This window comes from Cebidichthys violaceus, unplaced genomic scaffold (genome assembly GCF_023349555.1).
Source record: "Cebidichthys violaceus isolate CVI_PGR_0920_01 unplaced genomic scaffold, fCebVio1.0.p SCAF_212, whole genome shotgun sequence".
Lineage (NCBI taxonomy): Eukaryota > Metazoa > Chordata > Actinopteri > Perciformes > Stichaeidae > Cebidichthys > Cebidichthys violaceus.
Window position 1 is genome coordinate 13,534 of NW_027176387.1, and position 17,552 is coordinate 31,085.

Consider the following 17,552-nt stretch of genomic DNA (forward strand, 5'->3'; position numbering starts at 1 on the left):
CGAAAAGGAGCGCATTTGAGTTATCAGCAAATATGAAAAACTAAATTATTGACATCAATAGAAATATTCATGTCAGTAAGATTATTAAGAAGTATTAATAATAATGGGGCAGAGAACAGGGACCAATAACCAAACAATAAAGTAGTAGAAGAAGAGAGAAAGCAAACAAAACAAAATAAATCCTCCAAAACAGATCCTTACTACCGCAGTGAAATACAGAGATTGTTATTTCATCACAGAAATCCGGCTGGCGAGCTTGGACTCGCCCAACCGCGGTTCTGATCTTTGAACCGATAAAATAACAAACTATCGACCCCACTATGACTGATCTACCTCAAAACACAATTGCAGCAGTATGAAATACACAGTAATTTCTAATTATATTGACCCTGTAAACAATTTAGAACAGGTAACTTTTGCCCACTCAGATGGTACCGATTTCTGGTCTGGCCCATGGACTAATACGCCTCTATCCAGCAAAGTAATTTACCTACAACACCTTTGATCAAAATGATACCTCCAAGTGGCCATGCTATGAAGTGTTCCTAGCAATAACCCTAGCAATAACCCTAGCAATAAGATACTTCACTGGGTTGGTAGAGCACTCTTGTTTATTGCTGTTAGATTTATCAGTCCATCTACTATGATAATATAAGACACTGGATTTTCTTACTACAGTTAAACATAAATCCACTACTGTAGCATACCTATTGGTACAATGTGTTGAAGTGTCACGCTAGAGTTCGACAACTGCGTCATTCAACAATTCCGCCTCCACGCCCCATGAAGGTGGTAGGAGGAGCCGCAGAGCGGACTCATCACGTCAGCAAGGCGGGCCGATAGGCTGAAGAGAGAGGAGAGGAGAAGGACCATAGAGGAAAGGAAAACATTTTTTTAAAGACCGTGCGATATTTTGTTACTTATTTATCAAAGAAAGTTGTTTAAAACAGTAACGTTGATCGAAGAGATGGGGAACCGGGTCGCCCGTGAGGACTACGAATGGGTGTATACGGACCAGCCGCACGCCGACAGGAGAAAAGAGATACTGGGTGAGTTAGTTTATCGTAAGCAAGCTTTGAATAAACATAGTTAGCTTAACTTGGATATAACTGTGTTGACTCGGTTTGGTAGCTATGCTGTTGAATAGCCGTTAGTTAAACGTAGAGTGGGGTGTAAATACCACCACCACACCGGCTGACTCGGTTTGCTAATGTAACTTAGCTAACGGTTCCACATCCGCCCGTGTGTTTGCCAAATGCTAACTAACTTCCCACGGTTAGGTTTTACGTTGGTGAGTAGTTTGCCTTTTAATGACTGATATTCACCACCATGTCTTTTATCAAAGTATACATCGTCATGTAATGTAAAAACTAGTTGCAGCTAGTTAGCTCAACGAAACATAACGTTAGCTATGTAACCTTAAAGTCACAGTAGTCATTTCGCCACTCCCTAAAATGACAAAGCTAACTCAACTTTTGAGCTTCTCACAAAACAGTTGCTGTAACGGTTTAGATACTGCAGAGAGATATGCGCCATAACAACGGGCTAACGCACGTACTTTACACTAGCGTCAATGTATGAACCCCCCATTCTGAGAGATAACACGAGTATTCAGCATTACATATTGAGAGAATGACCAACTCCTACTAAAGCGATGTGAGTATGGAAACAATGCATTTAATTATAAGAAACAAATGGCCCTGTCATGCTTAGCAGATACGTGTGTTATAGTCTCTTCAAAATTCAAAACGCTAACTAAACTATTTAAAATACAGTATGTTCTGTATCTAGGTTACTTATTCTAATGTTTTCTTGAAGTTATATTATTCTGTTTTAAACAGTCAGCGTCTAAATCTCATGTTTTTATGACTGCACCAGTTTATAACATGTATTGTCAAAATGTCCTTAGGGGTGCAATATGGTCAGAATTTTTATTTGACCCTTACATACTGTTAGGGTCAAATTTGACCCGTTTTGACATTTGACAGCAGTAAAAATACCCTAAACGTCATTCTGTTAGCCTGACCCAGTGACCCAAAATACACAAAAATAAAAATGTTTTAATAATTAATTATTAAATTAATAGGTAATTAATAGTCGGTCCGGGTCTGGACCCAGACGTCATTGTATCCGGACCTGGACCGATAGATAATTGAGAATAATTACATTTTGACAGGGCGCTTCTATTTTTTAACCGGCGCAGCTTTTCCAGCCTTTACGACACTCGCTAGGTGGTCTAGGAAACGCACCCACCAATTGCATGTGTTGTAAATCATATCATGTGATGCTACTCAGACAGTTAAATTTGTGTATTCCGATAAGCATCGCGGCTTGAGTGAGATACAAACAACACGGAAGAGACTGGACCAGAGGCTGAACAGTCAGAATAGTTCTAAGTTATTTCACATGTCGTTCTCCAAAAAGAGAGAAGTGGACAGCGAAACCTTTACTGGAGTAAAATGTATAGCCACACTAACGCTGCCACGATGTGTGTCTCACGCTGTACTGAGCCAGAGTCGCTGTCTGTGTCAGAGTGAAACATGTAAAGACAGGCACAGAGACAGAGAGAGGAGGTTTGCAGCGCTGCTTTTTTTCGACGAAATCTCTCTCAGTAACTTCTAAAGTACCGATAGCAGAACCGTTAACTCCGGACCTTATCGATACTCCGGGTATTACTACTGTCTTATTGGTTCCCGTTTAGAACAGGGTATCGGGGGAAATCCCTAGTCTATGTGTTGAGTTGTAGAGATATCTACTGAAATGAGCATGTTAATCAGCTATCCCCATCCTGTCTCGTGATACCACTTGTAGATCTGAGAAAGTCAAGGAGCTGGCACAAGGACATTTATGGCATTTTTGCTTGAACAATAATAATCAAAATTGTTACCAATTAATATACTGTTAATTAACATATTGTTTTCAATCAAACACTTAATGGTTCCCTACTCAAAAATGTGAGAATTTGCTGCTTTTCTGTTCTTTTAAATTACAGTAAATTTAATATCTTTGGGTTTTTACACTGCTTGCAGGACAGGTGAGAACAAAGCAGTGACTCAGACGAATAGAACATAATTATCCGATTGTTTCACCACAGTTATGTTCTAAACCACGAATAAACATCCACACCTCCTCACAAACCTGTGGGAAGGTGCTGGATTTTGAATGAAGGCAGCCTAGATCACACTTGATCTGTGCCTGTCTCTGTTAGGACTGTGAAGTCTGTGAGCCTGGATATATCGAGTGGCATGACAAAGTGGCAGCTTTTGACCTGGGAATGAGATTGGGCTGTACACCCTGCTTATTGGCTGGGTGTGACCCAGACGCCATTGTATCCGGACCCAGGACCTAAAACTGATAGATAATTGAGAATTATTACATTTTGACGGAGCGCTTGTATTTTAACCGGCGCAGCTTTTTCAGCCTTTATGGTACTTGTTCAGCGGCGTAAATCACATCACGTGATGCAGCTCAGCCAATCAAATATGGGTATTCTGACACGTTTCCTGACTCGAGTGAGATGTAGACACACGGGGGAGACGAGGAATGAGAACGAAGAGTAGAAGAATTATTACGTGAGTCAGAGAAGTTGTTTCACATGACGTTCTCCAAAGAGAGAGAAGTGGTCAGAGAGACCAGAGAGACCAGAGACCAGAGTCTTTAACCAACAATGAACAGACTCTTATCATTCATCAATACGCTGTTAATATAAGTGCTGGACAATATATTTTTCCACCAGCGTGGTGCAAATGACATCATTGAAACGATTTACTGTAACAACATCCATGTTAGTTTAAGCCATTTTCTCACTCCTATGTTGCCATTAAAGTGGCTGTATTTAACATTCTGAACAATAATATAGCAGCAAACAACAATTTGCTATGTGGAAATACAGTGGGGTAATGTCTACCGGAGCAGAGTACATCTATGTGTTGCTATTTGAGCGTTTCCTTTCTTTGTTGACGTACGTAGCCGGCTGCGTGTGCCTTTGCATGTTTGTGCATGTGAGTGTACCCCACTGGTGAGTTCACAGTCGCTGCTCTGCACTGCTGACATACGACTGTTACAGCTGAACATGATACAACAAATAGATGACGCATGGTGTAACGTGACGTTACCATAACAGTAGTGGTGCAGAAATAACTTTTAACACGAAGAAACATTTAGAAAATCAATTATATGTGACTAACAGAAACATGGTCTGCATAGAGATGCACATTTCCCCTAACCGATAGCTAACCCTTGTTATCGTTAACTGTTTACCTAAGGATTATAAAGATTAGTGCCTTGCACGCACGGGTGCTGTGGTGACCTTCCTAACGAGCCGCTGCAATGATAACCGAATGCACAGGTCGAATCAAGAATGTATTGCCAGCTGCAGTGTAATGCGCAAAACAGGCATCTGAGTCCACGTGCGTTTCCCAGGGGATTGTTAGACTACGGTGGACGTCAGACTCTCTGGTGGGAGTTTGCCGGGATACTCGCCCAGAACAAAATGTTGTACATTTTAAAGTTGAATGCATCAAGCTGGTGCATTTTGAGAACACAATTAAAAGGCTAGATCTATGAAGAACATTGTGCTCTTGTACTAGCAGTAGTGGAATGCAAGTATTTACCCAAGTACTTTACTTAAGTACAATTTTTAGGTTCATGTAGTATTTCCATTTTATGCAACTTTATACTTCTAGTCCACTCCAACTTAGAGGGAAAATTACACTTTTATCTTAACAAAATGTATTTGACAATATTAGTAACTTTGCCTGATTCAGATTTTTAATACAAAATACAATTCCACTAATAAACTATGATGTATTACTAAGCAGTATATAGCCTAAAATATATAAAGTGGTTCAAATGAGCTCCACCTTTACCAGCAGCAACATTAAAGTGCTGAACACATTGATCCATCAATAATTTTGATCCAGTGGTACAAGCATACCATAAATAGTAGTTGGGCAATGGATCATAAAGCTCACGGTTTGGATCGAAATCACAGATCGGATCAGCACAAAAAATAAAGGGAGCGAATAGAACTTTTAGGGATCCCTTATCACTTTTTTGCCACCGATACTAATTGCAGATCATTGATGATCCATATTGGCTGATACAGATTGTTGTTTGATTATAGCAGCTGGTCTATAAGGCTCCAGGCTTTTTTGCCACCGTCTCAAACATCATTTAATCTGCTCTGAAGTCTGTGTAAACCATCCAAAAATCGAAATGTTATCCTTTTAGTTTGTTGTAGTAATTTATAGTGTTTTTCTATTCATAAAAACACACAATTCAAATAAGGGAATAAAAGATTGTGTCTTTGATTATCTTTATGCCAATGTCCCGATCGCTGAGTATTCACTGAATATTGGTGGATAATGATCGTCACTAAAACTTAATTTCACACTGATGATTAACGGTAAACTGTGTAATTTAGCCGCGGTTCACATGCATGCCAAACCAAGAAGGGGATCTGTACGGATTACGGATCGACAATGGTCCCTTACACCACCAAGAAATCGATTATGTGAAATGGGCCATTCGGCATAACGAGCATACTTTTAATGTTGGTACTTTTAAGTATATTTCGATGCTAATACTTTTGTACTTTCACTTCAGTAACATTATGAATGCAGGGCTTTTTTTTTTTACTTGTACTAGGGTTTATTGACGCTGTGCTCTTGTAAATAATTTAATCCTCACATTGTTAAAATGGTAAAAGATTTTCGAGATGGGTCGGGTGAGTTGCCGACATTGCAGTCAGACAGTCCACCCAAGTTGAACAGTTAACGTCGCTCCCATCAGGAAGGGCACAGCGAGCACTAAGTACATGGGCCCCAAGAAGCGGCGTAGTCCGGGTCCGAGTGCTGTGGAGCTGACGGGGCTGGAGCTGCTAGCCACCTTCAATTCTGCTCTCACAGCTGAACATGACCCACTCACTTACTCAGGCACGGACGCACACCTCCATCATCAGTTCCAGAAAAAAAACATCTGTTTTTACTGGGCAAGTGAGCTGGTAGATTGACTAGCTCGACCTGAAATTTGACTTTCCCTGGGAAATTTGGCAATCCTTATTGTTGAGCCATGATACAACGATTAAACTGAGACACTGACCATTTGACTTGGGGCTCTATGACGAATGATTCTCATCATTGAATTTAAGGGTCAGCCCCATGTACAATGCTCCTTTTATTGTGGCAAACACAAAGGCCTCCTTTGTGTCGAAGTGGCCATGAGTGACAATCATGTGATCTGCCTCAATCCTCTTGGACCAGGACTACTTTTGTATGATTTAGGATGTATAGTATTCTTTACAGCTTTGCATCTATAACGTCGTCTCACTGTTAGCATAACAGACACTGAAGTTATTTTATAAACGCAAAGTACTGCAGTTGTATTGAGAGTGGGACCATGAATGACGATACTCATTGACAGCAGAGCTGTCTCTACTGGGTTGAATGATTAGTCTTTGTACCCAATATATGCAGTTTAATCAGGAGACTCTCAGGCACTGCTAGGATGAGTATCGTTAAGATTTTATTGATACTAGTACTGTTATCGATATTGCTTATCGGTTTGGTTCCTTATCGTAACTCTTATTGGTTCTTTTTGATCAACATCGCTTTATTATTCATATGTGAACAAATAGCAGAAGTGTTTAAATACCTCACTATTTGAGACCATTCCTACAGGGAAGAGTATATTTGGAGTTGAGAGCCTTGGTCGTCTCCCTACAGTGAATAAACTATTATTGTTAAGGTGTGTGTGGGCTGGAGATGTAGTGGGACTAGCAGCTTCAAAATAATGTATAACATTATTATAACACAGCTGCTCCCCCTATTAATAACTATGTATCAAACAACTCAATATACACCCTTAAAATACAGTCGCAGCTAAACAATTATCTTTCATTGGTTAGCCTGTTCCTATGATCAAGCTCTGTATGGCATCGCTAACGTTACCTGCAGTGGACGGCTGCTCGACAAACAGTAGAAAACTATGCATTTCTGCACATTTATGTTCTGCTTGTTGTCCAGATGTTGTGATAAACGTCTGGTGTTACCTCCCTTATTTGTGAGGGTTTTATTGCATTTGTGACAACAAGAGTTTTCAGCATCTACTCGAGTAAAATGTAGCCACACTTTGGATCTTGTTGTGCTTTTGTGTGTCAGAATAAAGCGAGTGACTTGGGTTTTGATAATGGACCGAGATTATGTTCAATATTCAGTATTATGTTTCATTTTATTATTTGGCCTTTTTCATTATTACTCGTGAATAAGTGAGTACAGGTTTGAGAAGAAGACAGTGGACTGAAAAAATAAAAATATCTTTCTTTTGTCGATGAATCTATTGACAAATTCATCAATTATTCTAAGCATTTTTTTCAGTTCCTGATTAATATAAAAATTAATTTCCCCAACATGCATATCAAAACTTGTCTGATTCATGTTGTATTAATTTATTCAATCATCTCCTAATAACAAATGTAATCCGAATCAGAACCGTTTATTGCCAAGTATGTTACACATACAAGGAATTTAAGTGTATACAAGGAGACTTGTTTGTTTTTCATGACTAAATAATTGCTTTTAAAAAACATTTATAATTTTAATAAACAAACTGGAGATATCATTTATTCTCTACTAACTAGTAGCTCTGGTTTAGTGTTCACATCAGCTGCTCTAACTCAACTCAAACCTTAAATATCACATTATTTTACTTAACCAACTTTCTCAAATGTGATGGGGTGTTGGAGCTCGTCAGCTCAAGTCAGTCTGAGAACAGCTGATGGTGTTTTTACTCACTTGATTTGGTGTCATTAGAGAACAGCTGTGATATCAAACAAAAACACAATAACTGAATCAGACACATTGTGACTTTATTTACCCTTTTTTATTTAAAAAGAAAAAGAGAGAAAAGCAAATTACTTTTGTCTTATTCATAAACTGCTCTTCAGTCATTTGTTTCAGTATGTAACACTTCTTATTATCACAAAATATAAAATATGATTTTGAAACATTTAAGTATTATGCAAATACTTCATATTTCTCTGTACAGTTTTTAATGATTTAACAGACTTGATAGCAGTTAATGCAGTTATTAGAATACATGAGACTACATTAGTTAATATCAATCAGTGCAGTTAAACTGGTGTTTTAGTTGAGTATCAGTGATACAAATCAAAGAAATATTTACTGAAAAACAAACAAACAATGTTTACACTATCAAATCATAAACATGTGTTACATTAAATTAAAGAGTCTCTTTGTAGAAAATTCAGCGTTTGTTCTACTGTGTGTGATTGAGAGGAGAGACGATCAGAGGAGCAGAGTTTTTGCCATTATAATTAAGAAATGGATTAAAGAATGGGTAGAGTTTCTCAGTGAAGCAGCAGCCAGTAAAGGAGTAGATAAGAGCTGCAGCATCAACGTCATAGAAGGAGACCAGACCCTCCTCATGATCCACAAACACCCCCACCTTCTCAGGCTGAGACTTCAGAGAGAGACGGACTGAAGGGTCAGCAAGAGCTCTGTACTCGTTCTCATTCCTCAAGCATATCGTCCAGTAACCATTCTGAGGGATCATTGTGGTGAATCTCTTCCTGTTGATCGACTCTCTGGCCACTCCTAAATACCAGCTAGTCTTTCCTTTAACCTGAACCTCGTAGTAAAATCTTCCTGAAGAGAAACTCTGCTTTGCTAAGACAATAACATGAGTATCAAATCTCTCTGGATTCTTTGGGAGATTCTTCCTTACGTCACCAAGTTTAACTAGTTTCCCATCATCAGACAGGATGAGGTTGGGATGTGCTGTATCAGGATCAAGAGTCACATCCACTGCAGACTGCTGGACCCTCTTCAGCTCGGCCTCAAACAGCTTCTTCATCTGTTTACTGAGCGTCTCCTCCAGCTGATTCAAAGCTCTCCTCACAGTCCCCTCATGTGAAGGTGGACTGACTCTGACTCCTGTCCAGTTCTTGGTGGGTGGAGCAGTGTTCAGGGTCCTGAAGCTCTGGAGGTGGAGGTGGTCTTCAGAGCGCGAGAGCTGCTCCACTTCAGTGCTTCTCTTCTTCAGCTCAGAGATTTCCTGTTCCAGCTCTGTGATGAAGCCTTCACCCTGTTTCTCTGTCTTTCTCTGCTTCTCTTTGATCGTGTCGATGAACTCGGCCTGGCTTCTCTCAACAGACTCCTTCAGAGCGGTGAAGACCTGAACACCAACTGCTATCTCTCTGTCTGCATCTTCCTCACTGAGCTCCACGGAGTGTTTGATGTCATGAATCTTCAGTCGTCTCTTCTGGATCATCTGCTGAATTTCAGCCTTAGTCTTCCCCAGCTCGGCTTTCTTTCCTTCATATCCTTCTTTCAGAGGAACAACATCATGGTTCTTGTGGTCTAAAACAGTGCAGAGCATGCAGACACACATCTGGTCGGTCTTACAGAACAGCTCCAGCAGTTTATCGTGCTCCGTACACAGCCTGCCTTCCAGGTTCTCCACAGGGTCGATCAGCTGATGTCTTTTCAGACCTGACGTTGTCAGATGAGGCTCCAGGTGAGTCTCACAGTAGGAGGCCAGACACACCAGGCAGGACTTCAGGGCCTTCAGTTTGGTTCCAGTGCAGACGTCACAGGGAACTTCTCCTGGTTTGGCAGCGTGTTGCTCTGAGCTGCTGCTGCTGGCTTTCTGTTGAGCTGACTGTCTGAACTGAGCAGCCATCTCAGAGATGAAGGTGTTGACCAGCAGCTCAGGTCTGGTGTAGAAAAGCATGTTACAGTTGGGACACTGATAGAGGACATTAACGTTCCAGTGTTGAGTGATGCAGGTTTTACAGAAGTTGTGTCCACATGATGTGGTGACTGGATCAGTGAACACATCCAGACAGATGGAGCACAGAAACTGATCTTCAGTCAGCAGACAGCTGGCAGCAGACATATCTACACTCTGAGGACAACAAGTGTGACAAAAATAAAACTGTTATCACATATTTAGCAGCAGTAACAGTGTGTCAGGTACTGTTTTCACATTGTGGGTCTCTGTGTGTGTCATCAGGTAGAATGTGTCCTGGAGACGCCTACTGTAGAGGGAACCTTTGAGGACTTTAGAAAGGTGCTCACTAAATAGAATTTAAAAACACAGTATGGAGTGATCCTCCATTACTGTCACATCACATATTAAATAATAATGCTACCCTGCTGCTTATATATTATTAGAGTGAATTTATATAATTTGTAAGGAGCCTAAACATTTTTAAGTCCACTTTAATATTGAACATATTACTATTTACTGTGACATATTTGGACCTCAGTTTGAATCTGAGTTGAACTTCCTGTATTAGTCGAGCTGAAGTGTTTGAGTTGATGGCGGTTGTTGAAACACAGTAAATATTATCAGCTGAACTTCCTTACAAACACAGACAGCAGGAACTACAGAGACAGGGAAGTTTAGAGGAAAGGGTGTGAGGGTTCATGGTTCTCTGTGAGGGTTCCGGGGTAGAGCAAAGGAGACGAGGTGAATTTGATAATAAGGTATTTTTACTTGGCTCCAGTAGGTAGTCAAATACAGAAACTGAAAACAACTCCAACCGGGAGCGGGCAAAAATCCAAACTGAAAAAGACAAAGTCGCAAACTATAGGACAAGACGAGGGAAAGCTCTGGAGACACGATGAGCTCACGGGAAAGAACCAAAGAACAAATGACAATCGGAACAGGGAAAGCAGGGGAGAATATGTGTGGAGTGATGAATAGATTACAGGCAGGTGAGTTGAAAAAAGTGCAGTGAGGGGTTGGCAGAGGGTCAAGCCAGGGGCAGGTGATAGAGCACAGGTGAAGAGAATGAGCACAATCAGGAGAAAGACACACTCTCTCTCTCTCTCTCTCTCTCTCTCTCTCTCTCTCTCTCTCTCTCTCTCTCTCTCTATATATATATATATATATATATATATATATATATATATATATATATATATATATATATATATATATATATATATTCTCTCTCGCTCTCTCTCTATATACACACACACACTCGCTCTCTCTCTCTCTCTCTCTCTCTCTCTCTCTCTCTACACACTCTCTCTCTCTCTCTCTCTCTCTCTCTCTATATATATATATACATACACACACACACACACACACACACACACACACACACACACTCGCTCTCTCTCTCTCTCTCTATACACACACACACACTCTCTCTCTCTCTCTCTCTCTCTCTCTCTCTCTCTCTCTCTCTCTCTCTCTCTCTCTCTCTCTCTCTCTCTCTACGGTACGGAACGGTTATGTAAGTTATAAAACATCAATGTTGTACCTCTATAATCAATAACTAAATACATCCACACATTACATCAGATGCTGTTCTCTGTGTTTGGACATCCAAAGGGAGTAAAAGCTAGGCTAGTTAGCTTCTAGCAGGCCTAGTTTATCTGCTGGTACTTTGTTCTTTGTTATGGGTCCTGGTTTGAGTTTCTCTGTAGAACAGTGTACTCACCAGAGTTTGTCAGAGACTCTGCTGGATTCAGTTGAATGTTTCTTTAGAGAGAAACAGAGAGACTTGTCTCGACTGCAGCTCTGTTGTTGCTCAGACTAACTTTCACTTTCACTTCAGGAAAAGTGACTCTGCAGTTCTCCCCTTTCAGAGTTGCTCCTCTCAGTGAAGCTCTGTGAATAAGCTTGTACTGTCTCTTTAGGAAATACCTTGACATTCAAACAACATGAGTTTGACTTTTTCCTTCTTATTCCTTTCGAGCATTTTTAGCCCCTCAAAAACACCTTGTTTTTCATGGCAAAGAATGCATCGCAACGGTCTTTCACGAAACAACAAACTTTGAGTAGCTTTCCATCACAAAGGTCTTCAGATTGTACTGACCAAATGTGAAGTGAATCCCACTAATTCCCTAGGAGGAGTTTGTTACAAAACAGCCCGTGGAAATTCATTCATACAAAATTAAAAATGGCTGACTTCCAGTTGGGTTTAGCGCATGGCCCCAAGACACTTTTTTAAGACTACATGTTATGCATGTGTCTACCAAATTTGGTACATCTAGGTTAAACGTACTGCGAGGGCTGCTTTGTTGACATTTTGTAGGGGGTCAAGCTTGCTAATCCCAAGCACCCAAACCACATCAGTGAACTACATTTTGGACTTTATATGTGTGCCAAGTTGATGATGTTTCAAGCCTTTTTAGTCCCTCAAAAACAGTTACTTTTTTCATGGCGTAGAATTCTGATTAATAAAACCTTGCGTATGCCTGCCAGTGAGCGGTTTCCTTTTATATATCCCAAATCTACCTGTAAATGTGTGCAGCTGGGTCTGCCTCCCATCCCCCATTGTTCTTGCTGCTGCCTTCTGAGCTCTTAAAGAATGGTGGGACGGTAGAACACATTTCACAAGGTACCAGTCAGTACTTGACTCGGCTACATTGAAAGGCTTCGTTGTGCCCAGTCTGCTTGTTTTTGACAGTTTATTGCATTAGCTTAAACTAAATAATGCAGCTGTATACAACTTTTCCCTTTTGATTTACATTTCTTTATTCAAATTTTTAGCTGAATTCCTTCATTTAAATGTTTTTTACCTTGTGAAATCAGATGATCTGATGATTATTTATTTTCAGCATATGAATATTAACTGAGTTTAACTATAGTCTCTTTTTTTTCTCCTACAGCCAAATACCCAGAAATCAAGTCGTTGATGGTTCCTGACCCAAGGCTGAAATGGATTGTGTGCATGATGGTAGCTATACAGTTTTTAGCTTTCTACTTGGTCAAAGACTTGGACTGGAAATGGGTTTTGTTTTGGACTTATGCCTTTGGCAGCTGTATCAACCACTCAATGACGCTTGCTATTCACGAGATCTCCCACAACACGGCCTTTGGAAACAACAAAGCCATGTGGAATCGCTACTTTGCCATTTTTGCCAACCTGCCCATTGGCCTGCCCTACTCTGCCTCCTTCAAACGCTATCACCTGGACCATCACCGCTACCTGGGTGGAGATGGGGTAGATGTAGACATCCCCACTGAGTTTGAAGGCTGGTTCTTCTGCACACGCCTCCGCAAATTCATCTGGATTATTCTGCAACCGCTGTTCTATGCCATTCGGCCCCTCTGCATCAACCCCAAACCTATCACTCAGCTGGAGGTGACCAACATAGCCTTCCAGCTCACCTTTGACATCCTGCTCTGCTGGCTGTGGGGGGCCAAGCCTGTGGTCTACATGCTGGCTGGCTCAATGCTGGGGATGGGCTTGCACCCCATCTCTGGTCATTTCATAGCTGAGCACTACATGTTCCTCAAGGGCCATGAGACCTACTCCTACTACGGCTCCCTCAACCTGCTCACCTTCAACGTGGGTTACCACAATGAGCACCATGACTTCCCCAGCATCCCAGGACGCAGGCTGCCCATGGTTAGTACAGCTGCATGACTATGGAGATCATTGTTAGCCACAGGTGGCACAAATCATACTGTCAGCTGCATTTACATGAGGTTAGGGAGGAACAAATCCGTTGATATAAATCTGTCCAGGCAGGGAGCTTAACTAAACCCTCTAACATGGTTGCACATCCTGTGTTTGTCACTGTGTGACAGTGGTGTTTCAATGAAACCCTTTTTTTATTATTATCTCTGAGATTTGTTACATGAACATACTTTATGATCTTGTGTTGTCTCTGTAACTGACTATCAAAGACTGAGATTTCTCTCATGTTGAGACAAAGGGAGTTTGGGGTTAGAAACCAGGAAGTTTTTGATGTTGAGATAACACTAATTAAATCAGTATCTTGAGAGAATAGTTGTTTAAATTAGATAATTAGGTCGTGATTTCACACTGTGGGTGCAAAGATAATTAGGTCATGATCTTACATTGTTGGTTCAAAAATAATTTATTTACCATGACCCTTCTTACTTTCTTTAAATTTGAATGAAAAGGTTGTGAACTATACTTGGTTACAATCTGGTTCTCTCACTACATGTGTGTATGGACTGTAAAGGTTCACTCCACGATCATTAGATTAGAGTCCACTGGCAACTGTAACAATTTAACTATTTATCTATATGGACTTTGCTACTGTTTATGGTATTTAATCTGTGCAATGGCACATGAATACATGTTGGAACAGTGGGCCACCCTTTAAGTGATCGGTGTTGGTTTGAAACCCTCAGATCAAAGTTAGGGAATACAGTTGTCCCTAGCCTTTGCTTATTTGGTTATGTTTTTTTAGATTAATGCTAATATTGCATAGGCTAAGCAGGATACTTTTGATGAGTTATATTTTGATGTATGTTTGAGGAGAGTATAACAGCTGTTTCTTTTCAGCAGCACCCACTTGTGTGGAAACAAAAGTGAAACTACAAAATGATCTTTCAAACATGAAAGTATTTATAGGCTGTGTAAACTGTGAACAGCTCTTTGAAATGCAACGTAAAGCAGCATTCCGTGTTTCCTCTTTGTTTTCAGGTGAAGAAAATAGCAGCAGAGTATTATGATGACCTGCCTCAGTACACGTCTTGGGTGAAAGTCCTGTATGACTTCATCATGGACGACGCTCTGAGCCCTTTCTCTCGAGTGAAGAGGAAGCTGAGGGGAGACGTCAAACAGGAGTAACTTCACCTAAAGCTGGGGAAAGAAGCTTCAGTGTCCATCGTTTCATCTAGGAGTTAACAGCTTTTGCAAATTAATAGATTCAGCGTGGGAAATAAGGGGCAGGACATTGTAATGATTTCAGAAAGACCAAGACTTTGTGTCAGATTATGATGTTAGATTGAGAATATGAGTTTGTTGGTGTGATTATTGGCAGTACCTATAATAGGCTGGTTGCAAAACAAACCAAACAAACCGGTTTTGCTCTGTATTCTAAGCGAACTATACATGGATGGGTGGATTGTCATACAATATGGTGTCCCCTTCAGGATGAATTGTAATCTCAATGGTGATCTTCTAATTTCTCCAAATATTTTAAATATTCACAATACAAAATATTCTCAATTTGTGCAATACTGTGGTTTAAAACTAACCCGAATGTCCAAAAATCAACAACAATGAAATATGAAGAGACATCTGGAAGTTATTTAATCAGCGCTCTCGTGTCTCTGCTCACCACTTTTCAGCATCTTAAATTGGTCATTCTTTCTTTTATGTGCAATGAGTTCGGACATATTTCTCATTGCTGTAATTGGCTCTGCTCAACCAAAAGTTCATTTTTAATTTGGTGTGTTTTTCAAACTCCTCCCAGAAGGTTTATCAGATTTGTCTCAAATTGAGTTGGTATAACCTTCCAGCTAATGTGGCACTAAATTGCAGAGAAATAGTGTCATAGGTCATGTGACAATATGCCATTTTAGGCACTTTACAGGCATGGAAACTCCTAGAGGATTCAACAGATCCATTTCAAATTTGGTCAGTAGAATTTCAAAACCTTCTCAATGTTAAACTGCGAAGCCTTTGAGTTTTTGTGGAACGGCGTTGCTGTAGCGAGGCAGGCAATGTGAATCTTTCATAATGACATGCAAAGCTGCTGTAACTTCACTTTATATCGTCCAATCTGCCCCAATTTTCACATGCTGTGTAAGTCCAGACCTGAAGGAATCTACACATCCATATTGAGATATAAGGTACATCTCAAGTCTCTTAATTGTCATTTCCTCGATCCTCGCTTGAACCGGAAGTTGTTCTGCTCCTTCATATTGACGGCCGTCCTAAAGCTCTTATTTAGCTCAGAGGAGAGAGGAGAGAGGAGGGATCTCTGAGGAGGACGCACGAAAACAGCCTTCCAGGAAGTGTTTTTATGGCGGACACGCCCCCTCATTGTTCATCAGTTATGTGATTGTACGATGCAGCCGATCGGACTGATCAGATTTTTTTGAACATGTAAACAGTGAAGACGGATCAGATTAAACTAGTTTATCTTTGATATGTTTTCTGATTCAGTATCTGGTTTAAATAGATGTTCATAGACTGAACTACAAAAGGACCACAAACAAATTTCTTCATTTAGTAGAAAGATTTGACTTTTCATGATCTGATATTTCCCTCAATAACTTTTATTATCAATACAATTATAGTCAGAGAGATCATTGAATCAGAAATCGATCCTGCACTTATAAACAGGACACGGTTATTAAAGAGGTAACAGAGAAAACACCTCTACAGTGATGATTACTGTGTCTTTATTAGTATTATTAGTTACTATTATTAAGTACAGTGATCATGTGAACAGACAAACTATCAAAAGTCTCTCCAGCTGTTAAAGCAGACTGACAGCTGATCACAGCTGATCAGCTGTTAAAGCAGACTGACAGCTGATCAGCTGTGATCAGCTGTGATCAGCTGAGATCAGCTGATCAGCCGTCATCAGAAACAGACGTCGCTTCATGTGACGCTTCAGAGGAAAGGACTCTCATGTCTCTTAAAACATTTCCTCGTTTCCTCTCTCCTCGCATGGTTTCCTCCATGTATCCTTGGTGGGAGGGACTAAGACGCAAGGAAAGGACCCAAGTGAGGGAAACGAGGATGCAATTAAGAGACTTGTGATGTACCCATAGTCATTGCAACACCTACTGACAACAGGAAATTGGCAGTATCTAAAAAAAAAAAAATCATCCAATTAACATGAACTTTAAATGTGTGGTGCAGATATGATATACAGTAACATGACATAATTAGTATGTGTTCTCTAGCGTGCTGCCTGTAGCTGGCTGTTCATCAATGCTTGCAGATTTCATTTCTTTCTTTTTTAACTTTGCATTACGCTAGTAAGAACAAAACAACACCAACCCAAACCCACACAGGTTGTTGCACCATCTGTGGTGACTGATTGCAAACCATGTCTAAGGAGTTTGTTTTCTCATTAAGATTCCTCTGTATGAATTGAGTTTGTTGCAACATAGGTAAGTATGATCTGGTGTGTTTGAAAGCATCGATGCTGAGTTGATTGGAAGGCTTGCATTGGTTTACTTTGTATATTACATTTCTTAGAAGTTGCTCTGCTCTTTAACGTAGAACACTTAATGTACCACGACATTATGCAACCTGTTGTCATGCTCCATACAAACTGTGACGAGAACAAGTCACTTTAATGTTGAGCTGTGTGTGAGTTGAAAGTGTAACATTCCTCAGTGCCTTCAGAGCTTTGTTTTAAATTCTGTTTGTGGTGTTGATTTAAATGTTATGAATTTATTCACTTTGATGAAATAAAGTTAATTTTGACTACTTAAAAGCCAATGAAATAAATCAATTAATAAAAAACCTTATGGAACCTTATGAATTTGTCTGGCAGGCCGGATCTGGCCCGTAAACTGAATGTTTATGTTGGAAAACAAAATGTACGAACAATATTGTAAAGTGGAATTCAGTAAAACAAACAAAATATACACTATTTAGGGGGAGGGTGCATCTGTATGGAGGGCTGCATACAGGTTGACACAACAGAACCACTTCCCTTCTGGGGAAAAGTTAGACAGGAGCACAAAGTTAACGGAGGGTCTGATGTGTGCACAGGTTCCCGATGTGGAGCCTGAAATACACAATTCTTGTCCACATCTGTATCATACACATCACTGTTGATTGT

The 17,552-nt window shown here is 40.3% G+C and overlaps 2 protein-coding genes across 2 annotated transcripts; one reads left to right on the forward strand and one right to left on the reverse strand.

Moving 5' to 3' along the window:
• The first annotated feature begins 822 nt into the window (after positions 1-822).
• Positions 823-17,245, forward strand: degs1 (delta(4)-desaturase, sphingolipid 1). Its single transcript, XM_068717493.1, has 3 exons — positions 823-1,049; positions 12,651-13,393; positions 14,444-17,245. Exons 1-3 carry the CDS (start codon positions 968-970, stop codon positions 14,588-14,590), a joined length of 972 nt encoding a protein of 323 aa, XP_068573594.1. The 5' UTR covers positions 823-967; the 3' UTR covers positions 14,591-17,245.
• LOC137877528 (E3 ubiquitin-protein ligase TRIM21-like) lies at positions 7,883-11,586 on the reverse strand. Its single transcript, XM_068717485.1, has 2 exons — positions 11,477-11,586; positions 7,883-9,927 (listed from the first exon to the last, which is right to left on the reverse strand). Exon 2 carries the CDS (start codon positions 9,916-9,918, stop codon positions 8,278-8,280), a length of 1,641 nt encoding a protein of 546 aa, XP_068573586.1. The 5' UTR covers positions 9,919-9,927; positions 11,477-11,586; the 3' UTR covers positions 7,883-8,277.
• Positions 17,246-17,552: the final 307 nt, after the last annotated feature.